The sequence below is a fragment of the Rhinolophus hipposideros genome (genome assembly GCF_964194185.1).
Source record: "Rhinolophus hipposideros genome assembly, chromosome: 12".
In the NCBI taxonomy this organism is placed as follows: domain Eukaryota; kingdom Metazoa; phylum Chordata; class Mammalia; order Chiroptera; family Rhinolophidae; genus Rhinolophus; species Rhinolophus hipposideros.
The window spans coordinates 51,212,772-51,230,224 of record NC_138058.1 but is presented as its reverse complement, the minus strand read 5'-3'; the positions used below and the strand labels follow the sequence as shown (position 1 = coordinate 51,230,224).

The 17,453-nt window shown below is 37.1% G+C and overlaps 1 protein-coding gene across 2 annotated transcripts in view; it reads left to right on the top strand.

Annotated features, from left to right (window-relative positions):
- Positions 1-2,102: 2,102 nt before the first annotated feature.
- ARHGEF33 (Rho guanine nucleotide exchange factor 33) overlaps positions 2,103-17,453 on the top strand; it is a 43,082-nt gene continuing 27,731 nt past the window's right edge. For both annotated transcript variants that reach the window (XM_081068682.1, XM_081068683.1), the window contains exons 1-7: positions 2,103-2,146; positions 3,692-3,741; positions 11,562-11,726; positions 12,031-12,152; positions 13,079-13,221; positions 15,819-15,878; positions 16,724-16,948. In XM_081068682.1, the coding sequence (XP_080924808.1) occupies positions 2,122-2,146; positions 3,692-3,741; positions 11,562-11,726; positions 12,031-12,152; positions 13,079-13,221; positions 15,819-15,878; positions 16,724-16,948 (790 nt within the window). In that variant the 5' untranslated portion in view covers positions 2,103-2,121. The remainder of the gene's footprint in view (positions 2,147-3,691; positions 3,742-11,561; positions 11,727-12,030; positions 12,153-13,078; positions 13,222-15,818; positions 15,879-16,723; positions 16,949-17,453) is intronic.

The following is a 17,453-nucleotide window of genomic DNA, read 5'->3' as shown; positions in this document are numbered from 1 at the left end:
TTAACCACACACTTTTTATTGTCTTAAATCAGTGACCGTATGTACTGTGGGCTTGATGATGTCCTTGCTCTGAAAAATGTGTGTTTACATTTTATCTATAATATATGGAGGGTTTTTTGTTTGTTTTCAATTAGTTGTAAGTTAAATAATGAAATCCCCAGGAAATAACTATCCATAAAAATATGGCTTTCAAGACTGTTTTTTCCCCAACAGTAACTGAAATCACTTCTAACAACAATTTTTAAAGCTGTGTGGCTTTGAGTAGGTCATGTCTCTTACCCCCCTCTAGGCCTCCATTGTTTCACCTATAAATGAAGAAGTTGGATGAAATAAGTTTCTCAAACCCTTTGACTCTAACATTCTGTGATTTAATTATATTAATCATGGAATGCATCAGATATCAAATACATCAGCAATTGCTAAGGAGAAGAAAGTTTTCATCCTAATATGCTTATATTAGCTGTGAAAGACATTCCGATAGCTAGGGAAGATGTTTTACTTTGGCTTAATTTTCATGCTCACATGAAAAATGTGCAAGATTGTAAATGGCATGTGGCCTTGACTCCTTGATATCTCTCATTTATTTATATGGCTGTTGATCAATGTTTTTTCATCTATGTGTATTCTCCTGCCCCCGGCAACTTGTTATTTTATTTTATTGACTTCAATATGGGAATGAAAAGTTTTAATTCTACTTTTTAAAGGTATAACTTACAGAGGATAAAATGCACCCAATTAAAATATGCATTTTGAAGAGGTTTGACAAATTTAGGCACCTGTATAAATAACCACTACCACAATTAAACAATAGAACATTTCTATCACCCTAAAACATTCCCTGTACCTTTTATCAGTTAAAACCACACTTCCTGCCCGAGGCAACTATTCATCTGCATTTTGTCACTTTAGATTACATAAATCTTTTCTAGAGTGTGAACAAAGTTTTAACTTATGTTTTCTCAATCTTGGATAGTGTTAATATATTTTGATTGTTTCAATCAGGTTTCTTAGTTGCAAACAACGGAAAAAAATTCTGGCTGATTTCAGCAGCAAGGGAATTTGTTGAAAGGATATGGGCAACTCATAGAATTGCTAGGAGACTGGAGGCTGGGATTATGTGGCCAGCAACAATGCCCCACGTTATACACTACCTCTGTTCTGGTGAGGAACGCACCAAAAGCAGCAGTTTGAGTTACCTAAACTGTACCAGGTCAAGGTCACTACCATTACCCTTGCTGCCATTGCTGTCTTAGGAACCTTTTATATTTCTTGGAAAGTGAAAAGTATACTAAATATATGTGCTTTAGGAAATCCTTCTGTCACTGCCATGAGTGGGTATATCTAGGTGACAAATCCTAGGTCATGAGTCCATCATGCATTAGCTGCAAGGGAGGCTAGGAGAACCTGGCACCTCCCTCTACAGTGGGAGGCATACTATCGAGCCTCACAAGGTGGGGGAAGTCCCACCTTATGGGTTAAATTCTAGATGGCTAAAAAGAGGGCCATCTAGAAATAAAAACTGACAGTGTTTATTTCTTTGTTAGACTGTACTCTGAATTTGTGGCTTCATGTCTAGTGGTCACTATAGCCAGGCCACTTTGGGTAAGCATCTCCTGGGTGTACAGGAGTCTACCAGATGCTGAGAGTGTGAACAAGGCCATCAGGAAATTTACTATTTAATGAAACAGAAACAGATGTATTGGTTTTCATAGTTCCTCAAGTTTTACTTAAGATAATTTTCCTAAACCTGCTAATAAAATCAGTGGGTCTAAATTAATTGATTTGATTCAAAAAAAGAATGTACCATATTAAAAACTAGTATAATTTTAACTAATGAATTTCATACTTATTTACAAAATATTTACCTTTAAGTCTTAAGCTAGTTACTCAACATTTTCACTCTTACGAAATTATATAAACCTGAAGTTGCTTCTAATAGCTGTGTTCATTTCAATTTTTTAAAGTTAACCACAAAGTAAGTCCAGTTAATTCTCCAGTTTTACTTGCTATCCCTTACTCTTGATTTCACTTGACAGGTCCAGGGAAGAGGGGGTGGCCTGATCCAGGGGCAAGAAGATGCAATGTTGAAGAATAAGCTGGAGGAGAGAAGCAACAGGCACCATGGAAAAAACCAAAACAAAGCAAGGTTAGATGTTTTCCCCCATGTCTTTCTTCAGGGCTCAATATTTAAGAAATGTAGGTTGTAGTATTGTCTTGTCATTGTCTCAAAGCATGGTAACATGTTAACTTGACTATTCTCATTTCCTTATGACAATATGATGACCATGAAGAGCACAGACTTTGTGCTGGAGAAATAGAAAATGCTGTCCGTATAATTTGGTCTGAGTAGTTACCTTACTTTTCTTAGCAATGACATTAGGACTGCCTCAGAGCAACCTGCTCAGGAAGGCCAAAATGCAGATTCAATGAGTAGATATCCAACACTTTCCAGGCTGGCCTAGATATACGGACTCTCTCTTTTAAACTTTACCATATAGAATCAAACATATATAAGTGGGCTTCTGTTATCAGCTCCAATTTACAGATGAGGAGACAGTAACTAAGACGTCAGGCTACAGTGCAAAATGTCAAAGTTCGATCTGAGAGCCTGGTCTCTGTTCCCAAGTTCTGATTCTTGCCATTTTACCAGGCTGTTGGGACAGCATAAAGTGGGCTAAGTAATCATTACTCAAGTGTATGTGGGAAGTTTGGGTACTCTCCAGCTATCTGGGCTTTATAGGGACAGCCTTCTGTGTGTATAAGTTCTGCGCTGAGGTTATGTACTATTTGTGAACTTAACATGCTGAGGCTGGTTAAGAAAAAGTTTCCTGTACCAGCATGTCTTAGGAGAACAATATACACATCCACACAACCAAATGTTTGCAACCAGGGCTTTTATGTGTAACTGCTTGATTCATACAATGGTACACAACGGAGATGTAGCTAAATGGACGAGCCAAGAGCTGCAAGTTTTACATGAATTGCTTTGTCTTCACAGCTAACCAGTATGGTTCTGAAAGGTATATTCTAGGCCAATCTTTTTTCTCCCTGGGTTTTAAATGGTTTTTTTATAACCTACTCCTTCCTTTGTGTTTGGCTCGTGTTTCACAATCTCTAGTATTGACAAGGCTGTTTTCTTTCTGCTGGCATCCTTCCCAGACCCTTTCCATTTATAATGCCCTTCTATCAATCCTTTTGCTCAGGAGAACAGCAAGACTCCTTTAGCTGATCTAGGCAGTGACAGGAGAGCAGTTTAGAAGTTTGGCAAGATCAGAGACAGAAGTGGGGTATTTCAAGTAGGCTTACAGAGAACAATATAGTGATAACTGGGCAGGTGCCTGGCCAAGCGCACCCTTCCTGACTATAGCATCATCCCATCCGGTAAACTTAGTCCCAAGAACACAAGGGAGACCCTCCATGCGCACTACCTCCTGGCTAATTAGTGATTGCTAATGATACAGTTTGGTTGAACATGGTTTTCTACTACAAGTTATATCAGGTACATATGATTTGGTTATTAAGATGTGACTATAAAATCACTACAGCAGTTTATGTTTTGTTCTTGTTAAATCATTGGTTCTTACAGGCATGGATTTAGGATCCTATAAGTCCCCTTATTCCCTGCATGTGTCTGAAGAGGATAGGGACAGAATGAGTCATGTTGATTAAACAAAGCTCTTTCTCCCTACAGGAGAGAATGAACATATGCCAATGAATAATCCTTCCACACAGATCTACCAGGTAAAGACAAAGAGATTGTTTTGAACTGTCCTGTGTGTAATAGTAATGAGTATCTTATAAACTTTTTAGTGCTCACAAATGCTTCCATATCTATCATCGTATTTGTTCACTTAACAAGTTCACTGGATTTGAGATAGGCAGGGCAGAGAGCACCATTCCCACTGCACTTTTGAGAAAACTGCTTATTACAGGACAACTCACCCAGTTTATAAAACACAGCCCACCTCTCCCACATCAACTATGTTTTCCTTGCCTGTTGCCACCGTCACTGGCCATTATACCGGGCAGTAACACTTCTGTCCGAGAGAAAGAGAGAGCAAGGTCTGTTTTTCTTAGTTTCCTATCTTAGCAGGGAGAATTGAGAGTTGAAAAGGGGTTAGCAAAAAACACAAAGAAAAAGAAAAGGGATTAGCATTATAAATGTTCAAATATGGTGATGGAAAAAAAATGTAAGTTCCTTTAAACAATGGGAATTGGATTTACAAGGAAGTTAAAAAATTCTGGAAAACATTTTGTAATATGTTTGCAGTGAGGGTCTCATTGGGCTGCTTTGGCTCTCTAAATAGTATTCACTTGGCTTCTATCATCCAATTGTAAATTTAAAGTAAATTTATGTCCTTAAAAGTCATGGAATTTTATTCAGACATAATTTGTAATGTAAAAAAACAGCTTGGGCTAGGGAAACCCATGATATTCTCCAGAGTAAGACAGTGTTATCTGGAATACATGAGAAGGAAGAAAGAATTGATAAGGCATGGTGGAGGTTGGAAGAAAAGGTGATTTCAAAGTTGGCTCTAAGGTTTTAAGCCCTGATAACCAGTAGAAAGAATGAGTGGTCTCCCGAAAGTGATATAGGAATTCAGAAGAACAGATAGTTTTGGGGAAATGTTATTTAGATTTGTTGAGTTCAAGTAACAGTAAAGTGAAAATAACAACTAGTTGCCAGAAATATCACGCAAGAGATTATTGGTGTGGACCCAAATAGGGCAAGCCAGCACAGGATTATGTGAACATTTTTAATTGTGTTGCTCCTAAACCCAGACAGGCAATGTGGGGGGATGGAGGAAACAGTTTCATTTCAACTTAATGCTTATTAATTGAACAGTTGCTGTGTGCAAAGTTTACTGCTTGGCCTAATGGGAGATGAAACTGACATTCTCACTGAGTTTCAAGTGTCCTGGCAAACACATACAATAAGTAGCTCATACAAAAAAAGCTGTTGGAAGGATTACAACAGAAGCATTGATAAAAGTCTATGGGATATGGGAGAAGGATGAATTAATATTGACTGAAGGATTTGAACCAGGCATTTAAGGACAAGTTGACCATTTGGTAAGTGGATATGGGGAAGGGTATTTCAGGCAGAGGGACTAGCTTGTACAAAGGCCGGGCAACAGAAGAGAGTCTTCTCAGTGCTGATTTGATGTCTCTCTTGTCCAAGAGTTCCAAATGCCTTCCCAGCCCACCTCCCCTATATTAACGTCTGACCTGTGCATGGCATTTCAATGAGGGTGAGTGTCTCTTTAAACTCAGGTATGATTTAAAGTCTGTTACAGATTTTATGTAGGTCACTCCCTGAATGTTGGCTAAATATAGCTGCAGTGGGGGTGGCCTCATTCTCTTACTGTATCACAAATCCAAGTACATCTGTTCACAGTGGAACAAATGAAGCAGTGGAAGTGAAGTTGGTCTATATGACCTCTGAGATGCTGTGATTATAACCCTACCCTTGCTTTAAAAGAATGCTTTCTAAGCCCCAGTTTGTTTACTCCAAGCAACATTTAACCAAAAGAAGACGAAGGAGGAGAAGTAAAGAAAGAAGAAGAGGAAGAGGAAGGAGGGAAGCAGGGAGAGGTTCACTATAATAGAATACAATCTACACAAAAAAGGGAGAGCAAAAGATGACATTTGAAGCAAAATATGACATTTCAGCCACTCTCTATCTTCTTATTTTCTTGACAGACCTCCCTCCCTACTTGACATTATAGTAAATATTAACTTGTTTGTTTTTTAATTGTCTTTCTCTAGAATGTACGCTCCAAGGGCAGGGATTTAGTGCATTTTGCTCTGTTGTATTCTCAGCATAAAGTTCAGTACTTGGAATATAAAAATATTCAATAAATATTAGTTGAATGAATGGACTATCTGTAAGGTGTGTATATTGCTTTGAGCCAAGAGGTTTGATGCAGCCATTCAGTCTGGTGCCAAATGGTGTTTGGAAATTGTCTGGTTCTTTGGGGAAAAAAAGAATAGATTTTCACTTCATACCCTAATCAAAATAACTCTAAAGTGGATTAAAGGATTAAATATAAAAAATAAAACCATAAACATTTATAATTAGTGAATATTTTGTCTCTGGATGTGAAATGTCTTTCTAAGTAAAAAAAGCATCGGAAGAAATGACAATGGAAAAAGTTAGAGTTCATCCACAACACAATTAAAAATTTTTCCAAGGCAAATATATTTTCAATAAATTCAAAGGCAAATAACAAAATTAGAAAAATCCTTAAAAAATATTACAAAGGTTTAAATATATATAATAGAAATCAATAAAAAAGAAAACTTCTGAGACCTCAGAAGAATATGGGCAAAGAACAAAAAAATTTACCAAAGTGGAATTACATATGAGAAGAAAAGGTTCAGCTCAAACAATGATTAAAACAAAGATTATTATTTTTTGACTGCCAAATTAAAAAGTAATAAAATAATTAATAATAGTTCTCATGAATGTGTATACATTGGTGGAAACTTTTACGACAATTATTAGTTAAAATGTAGTAAAAGTGTTAGAATGTTCATACCCCCACTTGAATCCCTGTTCTTTGGATGGATTTGACCTCCTTTGTAAAACTAATTAGGTCACAGACACCAACAGGAGAATGTGCACTACCATCTCCCAATTCATTCCAGGTAGAATTATTGCCAGATCAGGAGAATCAGTTTGGATACAATGACTGCTCCTTAGCTCAGTATATTTTCTTTTATTTGAACCCACGTCTGTTTTTCACTCATCCTTTGTCCAGTGTACATAGCCCTCTCAAAGTCCACCCCAATCTCTTTTCCAGAGTCAGACTGGGCTGCTTTATCCCTGATTACTTCATTTTGTATATGAATTTAAAAATTATGATTCCATTAACATGAGAATTGGGGGAGGGTCCCACAATTACAGCAACAGATGTGATACCTGCAGAATTTAGTCCTAGCTCAACTCTTACATTAAAGATTTGAACTCCAACTGTGTTTTTGGCTGACTTGCAGCCTTAGGAATGAAAACACTGCAGCTTCCTCCAGTTATGTTATCTATGTTTCATATATCTTACCCAAGACATATTTTCTAAATACACTAATTCAGGACATTACACATCATACACTAAGTTTCTAAGAATATACAACCATACTATTATAACTTTCAAACCCTCTGATTCAATACACTCGTATTTTGTATACATACTTATTAATTAATTGAATATATTGTCTCTCTCCAATACAGTGAGACCCTCTCTGCAAAGGGTTTTCCTTTGGGTTAAATATTACCTAACAGCCTTTGACTCACAGTAATTTCATATTTAGGAGTTTACTCGAAGGAAATAATCTGAAATTCATACAAAGCTTAAAATAAGAAGCATAATATATCAGCATTATTTATAATATAAAAAAATTACAAATAACGTAAATTTCCAACAAGAGTGAATGGGTAGCTAAACTCTGGCACACGCATAGGATGGAATATTATGTAGTCATTAAAAATAGACACTTAGAAAAATGTTGAAGGATATGGGAAAAGGCTTATAAGAATGTTAGGCAAAAAGGGGAGAGCAGAATCAAAAGGTATCTGCAGTGTGATTTCAACCACATAAACATCTGTATGTATATGCATCGAACAAAACAGAAGGAAATACACCTAAACATTATGGTTATTAAACATTAAAGTAATGAGATTTGGGGTGATTCTCTTTTTTATTTTTTATTTTTCTCTGTAATGAAAATAATTTAAGAAAAAAAGTTATGTGCCAAAAGGACCTCTAATTAAAAAACTATGGGAACCAGTCCTACAGTAATAGGTTTCATCATTAAAACTGCCATTGAAAGTTTTCTAGGATTTGTAAGTCCTGTCTGAGCCTCGCTCTCCTTTTACCATTGAAGAATGTCTTCGACCTCTAGAGAAGGGAACTCTACTAGGCCTGCAGTGCATCCGGGATCAATAAGATCTCTTTCGGGCATACCGGGCTTCCTACCAGCTTCAACAGCTCCCTGTAAGAATGACCTTAAGGGTCAACTTCTGCAGGGAGTTGTAGAGAAGTAGATTTGGGAAATTTACTCTTGACTGTTCAAATACCTTCCTCCCCACTTTGTGTTTTAAATCATTGCATTCCTGGGGATTACTAAAGAGGCCTATCATTGAGGAGATGATGCTGGCAGGAAAACCATGTTTCTTTTGTAGCAACCTTGGTTAAGGGGGAAGCCAAAACAATTACCCTGGCATCCTTGCCATCATGTGCTGCCTCAAAATGCCTGGGTTTTTGCTCTTATAGAGCCTTTCACCAGGTGTGGTAGGATTTTGGCATGTCTTGTGCAGGTTTCTCAAACGTTGACATTCATGAGTTTGCAGAATTCTCAAGGCACAGGCCCAGTCTCCTGAATTTGTCTCATAGTAGCTTTATGACTTTGATAATGGGACTGAAAAGAAGGACAAGTCTGTGTAAAAAACAAGTTGGAAAAACGTGCATACTTTATGAAAATTTAGTGTGAGGTATCTTTGGTAAAAAAAAATAAATTGGAAGATGTTGACTAAACTTCGTCTTATGAAGAGTTAAGAAGCCAAGAAAGTAAGAAAATTGAGAGAAAGAGCAGAAAATAGGAAGAATTCGAACTCCTCTCCCCTAATTCTTTAAGCCTAAGATGCCCTCTGTGGTACCCTAGGCTTCCAAGTACAAGTCTTCCCTGAACCTGCCTCCAGTGGGAGCCCGCCTCCAGCGGCAGGATGGAGGGATCATAACCTCTCTAGAAAATCTTCATGAAAAAATCAACGAGATGAGGAACGTGTTCAGCTCGCTGGAGAACAAGGTAGACACCCATTTCTAATCCTTCGGGTGGGCTGTGGGCTGTCAAATAAGAAAGCTGAAGAGAGAGCAGAAAAAAGATATTATGTCCATGAATAGAGTATTTTATAAAGCAGTAGTGTTACTTCAGTGGCAGGTACCTAAGGGGCTCAGAGTAATATATATGTAGGAAATGGGCTCACAGTTCAAAATGGTTTCAAAATTCTCAAAGTCCCTATATAAACTGGCTCTTAGAAAAAAATTTTGGTAGTTCTTAATGTTTTGAAAGCTGAGGTTCTACAGGTGAGGAACACTCCTTTCCTCTAGGAACCTGCTTGCTGCCTTTTGGCTCCTGGGGAAAACTCCACATGTCACCTAAGGGAGCAGTGATAATGAAACCTATTTCTGTAGGATACTGGTTCCCTTATTTTTTTAAAGCAGAAACCTGCATGAATTTCAGAGCACCTGAATGAATGTCAGGTTTTCTTCCTTCAGTTTTGAAACTTGCATAACTTTTGCTATGGTATTATACAAGGTGTGACAATTAAGTTCGCAAACTCATCTTAGAAAAAGTGCTACATACTTGACTATCACTATTGTCACCTTCAAATACTTCCCTTGGGAAGCTATGCATGGACGCCAGCGCCTAGTCCACCTTCAAAGCAATTTGAGAACTCTTTTTCTAGAATGGCCATCAGAGCTGTCGTCATACTACCCTCGATGTCCTGAATGTCATCAAAATGTCTTCCTTTCAATATTTCCTTTATCTTTGGGTAAAGAAAGATGTCATTAGGGGCCAGATCAGGTGAGTAGGGAGGGTGTTCCAATACAGTTATTTGTTTACTGGCTAAAAACTCCCTCACAGACAGTGCCATGTGAGCTGGTGCATTGTCATGATGAAAGAGCCATGAATTGGCGAAAAGTTCAGGTCGTCTAACTTTTCCACGCAGCCTTTTCAGCACCTCCAATAAGCAAACTTGGTTAACTGTTTGTCCAGTTGGTACAAATTCATAATGAATAATCTCTCTGATATAAAAAAAAAGTTAGTAACATGTTGCAACAAGTTCACAAACTTAATTGTCCACCTGGTATAGTTGTGAATTCTGTTTATTTTGGTCATAGAAGATGAATTTACATAATGAGAATTACCAGATCAAAAATAGTTGATCTGGTGATTTTAATCCATCATGATGACTGAATTAGGACATCATAAGATTAATTAAAATTAATTGGAATGAAAAACAGTTTGCTCATGTTGTTTCCCAGTCTTCTGGTCCCAAATACTTGACAGGTCCTGATTTTTCCTCTCTTTGGTTCCTCTTATTTCTCCCTACACCCTGCTCTCAAAAGAAACCTTTGTGAAGCACAAAACCCTATATTTTAAAAATGTGGTATAGGAGACTAAATCATTGTACAGTGGGAGATGCCATTGCAAGTTGGAATCATTTGGACAACCAGATTCCAAAATGTTTAGAAATACACACTTGAAAGAATTTTGTTAAGTTACCTGGATTTTAATTTCTATCCCTTTAAAATCAGAATACTTGGTGGATAATTTTAATTATAGAATGAACCTTCTAATAATTCTGTTTTAAAGAAAGACCTGAAGCTAAGAGCTCTTCTATTTGGCAGAGTATAAGATCATAAATGTTAAGAAAGTAATGTTATCTTATTGTTATTATTAACTTCCTGTCTATTGAAAATGTTTTTTTTTCATTCGTTCAATAAATAAAACAACTTTAGAAGTGCTCCATCTTCTCCACATTTCTTTTTTATTTTTCCTCCACATTTCTGTTTGCGCTGTACTTTTTGATTTGCCACCTAAAAGGAGAGAATTAAAATGTCTTGAAAACCTTCTAGTGTGTACCTAGCATGGGCCGGGACAGGCACCTTACTTACATTTATTTGTTTTATTCTCAAAATGGCCCTGTAAAACAGGTGTCACTAGTGTTATTTTATGTCTGAGGAAACTGCTCTGAAGAGGTTAACCAACTTGCCTTAGGCCTTAGTACTGTGGAAGAGCAGTAGGGTTTGCACCCTATTTAACTCCAGAATTGACCACCTTTTCATGGTATGGAAGTTGACAACAGAAGGTCACTGTGTGCACTCCTACAAGAGCAGACTTGACTGCTGAAGAGGATTCATATCACTACCAACAACCTGCTGAGTTCCTACCATTGTAGAGATTTCTATGCCTTCCTTGTGGATTGCAGCACACTGCCAATGAAAATGCCATTTTCTCCTTTTTCATGATAGCATCAAAGAATATAAAATTAAAAAAAAAACTTCCCTTTCCAAGAAATTCTCAGATATGCTTAGTTATTACTCATTTTATCATTTAAAATTTTAAGGAAAAAAACAAGACTTTCTTCATCTTCTGCTAACAACCAGGGATAATATGACCCAGCCCTTTTTTCATGGAATTTGAAGAGTTATGGGATCAAGACTATCTTGCACAAGCATATGTTGCTTTTCAAGTAAATCTCATTTTAATCAAAGGTGTTAGAATAAATAGTAGATTGCAGATGCACTTGTAAACCTAGTTACTTGCTTTGTTGTCACTATCAAGCTTCAGCATGTGCTGTATAAACAGACCCTCTTTTCCCTAGATGAATGTGGCCAACGTTGCCTTAAATTGTCGAAACTTTCATCTACCGGGAAGTGAGGTCTGTAAATTTTCAAGAGCCTGGTTTCTCAAACAAAAAGGAAAATTCAAGGGGTCAATGGTACTATCTACAATTATTTATAGCAAATCGAATTCACTCTTTGTGTATTATTTAGTTGCAGGCCCTAGCGTCTGAACTTAAAACTGGCTTCACAGAAGCGATGCAAGAACTGTCAAGAATTCAACATGGAGAATATGCTTTGGAAGAGAAGGTTAAGAGCTGCAAATGTTCTATGGAAGAAAAAGTTACTGAGATGAAAAATTCATTAAACTATTTCAAGGTAGGCCCCTCTTCTACTTCCCTACTGAAGAAAGAACTAGAAAACATGTTTTTTTGCATAGCAGCCAAATAAATATAAGAATCTTCCCTCTGGCTCATTTACTAATTATCATGGGAAAATATCTATTTTGTTTATCTTTCTTGGATCTTTGTGTTAAAATTAGGGGCCAAAATGGAAGTAAATTTTTCATCATTCATTCATTCAACAAATACGTATTAAAAGCTTACTGTGTACTAGGTACTATTATGTTATATACTTTTACCTCATTTTCCAGATTAAATACATATTGATTCTTATTTTTTAGGAAGAGCTGAGCAATGCCATGTCAATGATCCAGGCCATTACTTCCAAACAAGAAGAAATGCAACAGAAGATTGAACAGCTTCAACAGGAAAAGCGAAGAGAATCTCGAAAAGTGAAAGCCAAGTGAGTTTCTTACAAGAAAACTGACCAAAGGCAAACCCAGAAGCAGTAACTTGTACAGACAGAGGCACAGAGAACACTTTCCTCACTATCAGTATGTAGCTAGCTAGCCACTGGGATTCATGATTGAGCATGTGATAGAGAGGCTAGAGCCACATAAGCTGGTTAATACTAAAAATGGATGGTAACTATTACATGGGAAATGCACTTTATACAATAGGAAGTAAAATGAAAATTGTATGAAATGGCATGTACAATTTGATTTCGACTGTAATAACATATAACAACTAGAAAGATACATTTTAAAATAATGATTGTTGTGTTAAGAGAATCAAGTTACCAGTGATTTTTATTATTATTATTAGTTTTCTAAAATTTCTCTCATGCCACTATTATTTTACTTCTACCATGGAAAACAAATTTATGTTAAACAGTATATCAACCAGGTTGATTCAAGTGAAGTTTTACCTAAATATATGTACTCTTATTGTTGTATGCTTTTTAATATTATCAAACTTAAAATAGAAATACGGCAATAATATTTGTGTGACCCTGAAGAACATTTATGGTTTTCAGTTGAAGACCTGATGCTTCCTGGTACCTTTGTATTGCTTTGTTAAGCAAATGTTTATCATCCCAAGCAAATTGTCACCACTGCAAACTCTGTAAAGACCTGATGACAGGGAAGCCAGTAACAGAAAAATCAGAATGTAGACATTACAATTAGAAGGTGACTTATAGATATTTAAACTTTTCCTCCAGTTTTGGTGATGAATTAATGAAGTTGCTAATACTTGACCATATTTAATTCACAAAAACAAAAATTTTGTATGGTTCAACCTAATAATTCAGAAATTTTCTTGAATTTTTCTGAACTGAATCTCTTCCTAACCCATCAGGTATTAAGACCTTTTGCTTTCCTTCCCTAGGAAAACTCAGAAGGAAGAACATGGCTCACAGGCTGGGCCTGCTCAAGCACAAGGAAGTCCTTTCCGTTCAATCAATATCCCTGAGCCTGTTCTTCCAAGTGAAGACTTTACAAACCTTATGCCCTCTCAGGCCTATGAAAAAGGTACAGTTCACAAATCATATTGAATTAGTCAAGTATTTTTCCCTTGGTTCCTAAGGCTTAAGTAACAGTAAGAATGGGCCTACTTCCTCTATCCTTACTAGAGGAAAATGGTGCATTGCTCAGAATTTTCCCTCTTTGTCTGGAATTTAGAATAAGAATCCAGAAGATCTGAGAGGTCAGGAGAGTCTCTCCAATTTTAAAATATTATCTTTTTTGGGAAAATACTCATCTGGGTATTCAAAATTTAAAATGGGTTAGAAATACTTTGTTGCACAACCGGGAGAAAAGTATTTAAAAAAATTATTCTCTCTAATAAATCGTTTTATTTTCCACATTACTTTCTCAATTCTTGTCTCTCTGCATAGACATTTTAAAAATAGCTGTATTCTTAGCATATATAATATTGTGTGTTGTGCTTTTTTTTCAGCAAAGGTTTTACTGATATGAGAAAGTCATAGCTGCCCTAACTGGCAGGCAGTGATGTCAGTGGCAGTTTAACTCTGTATTCCTTTTTCTCTGGAAAATCACAGCTGGTCTGTCTGTGGGCTCAGTCACCAGCCACAGCCCTGGTCTGAGGGATGTGAGAACAAACATTAGAAAGTTGCACGTGGGCGGTACTGAAGAAACTGCCTTTCCAAGGGATATCTCAGTTTCCGTTAGTGACCTATGTTCAACTCAGGAAAATAAACAAAACAAAAAATGATGCTGCTTCTTTGTATCCTCAACAACATCTAGCAAACCACCTCTACACAGGATAATTAGTGTAGATATTCACAATGTTTAGATGAATTTTTCTCTTTTTCATGGTTGCATATAGAAAGTCTCCAAAAGAGGGTCAATGACTTCTCAACCAATTATAAAATCCTCAAGGGCAGGACTGGTGGTTTGCTACCCTTATGGCTTAATGAACATTTTGGCTCATATATTCAAAGAAAATACATGTATTTTGAATAACTGAATTTAAAAATCTAAATCAAATGGCTTTTAATCAGTATTAACTTCAAAGTACAGATTTGCTTTTTAAAACTTTTTACCCATTTTGAGTAGCTATTTTAGAGACTGATTGGTGGCACCTGGGAAAGAAAACTCACTTGGTCCATCTGGGGAGTGGGTTCACGGCAGGTGGCTCTAGTTTCTTTGCTCCCTGCCACGAAGAGCATGACATAAAAGGATGGTCTTATTAGGGAAGAATACAGGATGGGCTTGGAAAGCAGAAGTCAGATCAATGCCAGTTCAGGGGCAACTGAACATATTCACAAGACAGAAGATTAAAAACTATATTTGCAAAGTGCCCAGATGGATTTAAATGAGCTGTTCAGAGGCAGCTTCTCCTTCTTTCCCCTTATTTCGGAATGACTTATGTAACAGTTTATTCTACTGGGTAGCTGCAGAAATTAGGGAATAATGTACCATAATAAGGCATTCTGGATATGATTGGTGGTAGGTGATGTTAAAATTCAGGATTAAAGGGCCAAACTTTCAGAAAGGGTTTCCTCACCCACTGTTAATTATGAAATGGTGCCCTCAAATTCAGTAGCTTAAAATAGCAAACATTCATTATGTCCCAGTTTCTCTGAGTCAGGAATCTGTACACAGCTTAGCTGGGTGCCTTTGGCTCAAGGTCTCTCATGAGGTTACAGTCAAGGTGTTGGCCATTCCACTACCTCCTTTTACGTTCCTTCTATCCATCCTTCCTTCCTTCTATCCATCCAACCACTCACCCCAGGCATGGATTTAGGTGGTGGGATATAGTAATGAACAAAATAACAATTCCTGCCCTCATGGAGCTTTTGTTCTGAAGGAGACAGACAATGAACAAATAAATAAAATATTAGAACAAAATAAATAAAATATGTAGTATAAAAATAAAGAAACAAAGGTATAATTTTAGAGAGGCTGCCAGGTAAAAGACCTGAAGGAAGTGAAAGCTTACAGATAAGGAGAGGAAGAAAGGGAACAGCCAGTACCAAGGTCCTGGCAGGAACCTAACTGATATGTCCAAGGAATAGCAAGAAGACCAGCGATGCTAAAGCAGAGTGAACAAGGGAGACAATAGGAGATACAGTTTAAAACAAGGAAACAGCAGGCAGGGCATGGGGCAGATGTTTTAGGGTTTTATGATCATTATAAGGTCTTTGGCTCTTACACGGAAATGGGAAGCCATCAGAGGGCTAAGCAGAGGAGCAATGGGGTTTGATTTACATTTTAACAGCACCATTCTAGTTCTTCTCATCATTACCCTCCTCACCATCACAGTTAAACAATAATTTAGCTCTTACTGTGCACAAGGTACCATTTTAAGCAATTACAAGTATTAACTGATTCAATTCTTATGGTAGTCTATGAGGTCAGCACCACTATTATATATTTTTAACAAATGGGAAAATAGCACTTACAACACTATGTTGTAATTTCCTTCTTTCCTTCCTATCTTCCTTCCCTTCCTCCCTTCCTTTTTTTTTTTTTTTTTTTTTTTTTTAGTGCTGTCTCTCCCAGTAAACTGTGAAGTCTGTGAGTCTGTCCCCAGTCCCTAGCTCACAGAAGGTGCCCAGGCCATGTTAGTAGAAAACTGATTGAAAGCTTTCCTTTCTCTGCAGCCCAAGAGTCCAGATCCATGCATGTAGGAGATAGTAATGTGAAGGGAATGATGGGCCCCGGTAAGTGGCTCTTCTTTATCTTTTTTTCTATCAATTCTACCCTTTTCCTTCTTTCACCTTCCCTACTTCTACTCTCTCTGTCTCAAACCAGTTATGAAAGAACTCAAGTAAAATAAAGCATGCTAATTATTAATATTCCAAAATGTGTGCTAGAGTAGGTTAGTGACTCAGTTAAACCCAAGAACAGAGAAGGGATATGAGAGTTTACGACAAAACCAGTATTCTTGGTTCTTTCTGGCTCCTTTCAATGACCAATAAACTAGCATTTGTTGAGAACTCACAGGTGTATGTAGCATGACATAAGTTTTCTACGGACTACATATTTTATAGCTTAATTTGAAAGTTATTTACTAAATAGACAATTCACCAGATTATTTGTAGATTATTTCGTGTTCCCTCACTCACTTACTTCTTCCTTTCTGCGGTTTACCATCCTTACGGCCAAGGAGGACAAGTTCCAAAAGAAGACATTGTCTTTGGCGCCTTCTTCTTTTTCTGTGTTTTCTTCTGAGTAGTGCTACAGGCACTTCATGTGCTCACCTGAAAGGAAGTAGATATGGGGAGTCAATACATACTGCTAGAAATTCATTTATGAATTTATAAATGAATTTATAAATTCATTTTTTAAAACTCCTTCTTTAGTAGAGACTATGTGCCAAGAGTAGACCAGAGAGAGGTGATTCTTTGCAACGGCAGAAACTTTTAATCCTTAGTTGATGTATTTCACCCTCAAAGGATAGTTGGATCCAAACAGGAGCATAATATTTAAGAGTTAAGTTAGTAACAAATACAGTTAAAAAACAAACAAACAAACTCAGATCTTGATTGCAAGTGTTATTTTTCAGGAATGAACCCAACAACTCCAGAAACAGAAGAAAACCTCAAGTCTTGTCTCACGGCTGATATCCAGTCTAAGGGCCATCTGCCGTCTGGTGTGTGGAGGCAGCCTAAGGATGGTAAAGAATGGGGTGAGGAATATGTCACCAAAGACCATCCAGATAAACTCAAGGAAGTTGGCCAGGGCAGACACAGCTCTTTGGAAAATGTTTTATGTGAAACCTCTTTAGCTGGTAAGTCCCAAAGGGGAATGCAATCTGAAATTTTAAAGAACAGGATGGACCTAAGAGCTAGAATCCATACAATTTAAATTCAGTGGACATAAGAGACCACCTTGGCTCTGGTTTCCTTTTCAGATGAACAAACTAAAGCCTATAAAGGTGAAGGGACTCACCTGAGTCCATATGGCCAGCTGAACTACCAACTCGAGTCTGGGTATCCATGACATTTAGTAACATAGTGCTTTGGGGAAAAAAGGCATAAGGATGGTGTAGAAGAGGCAGAATTTTGTGAAGGGCACTATTTAGTCAATGATGCGGAATCTTCAATATATGAATCTTGTATCAGTACTTTGATACAAAAATATCATACACTGCAACAAGGTCTGTCCTTCCTTCCCCCCTCCATTTTCCCCTTCCTTCCTTTCCTTTAAATCATAAATTGTTACTGAATACTTACTAAGTGTCAGACAATAGCATTTCCCTCCAACTATTTTGTAGGAGGTAATTTTAAAAAGTT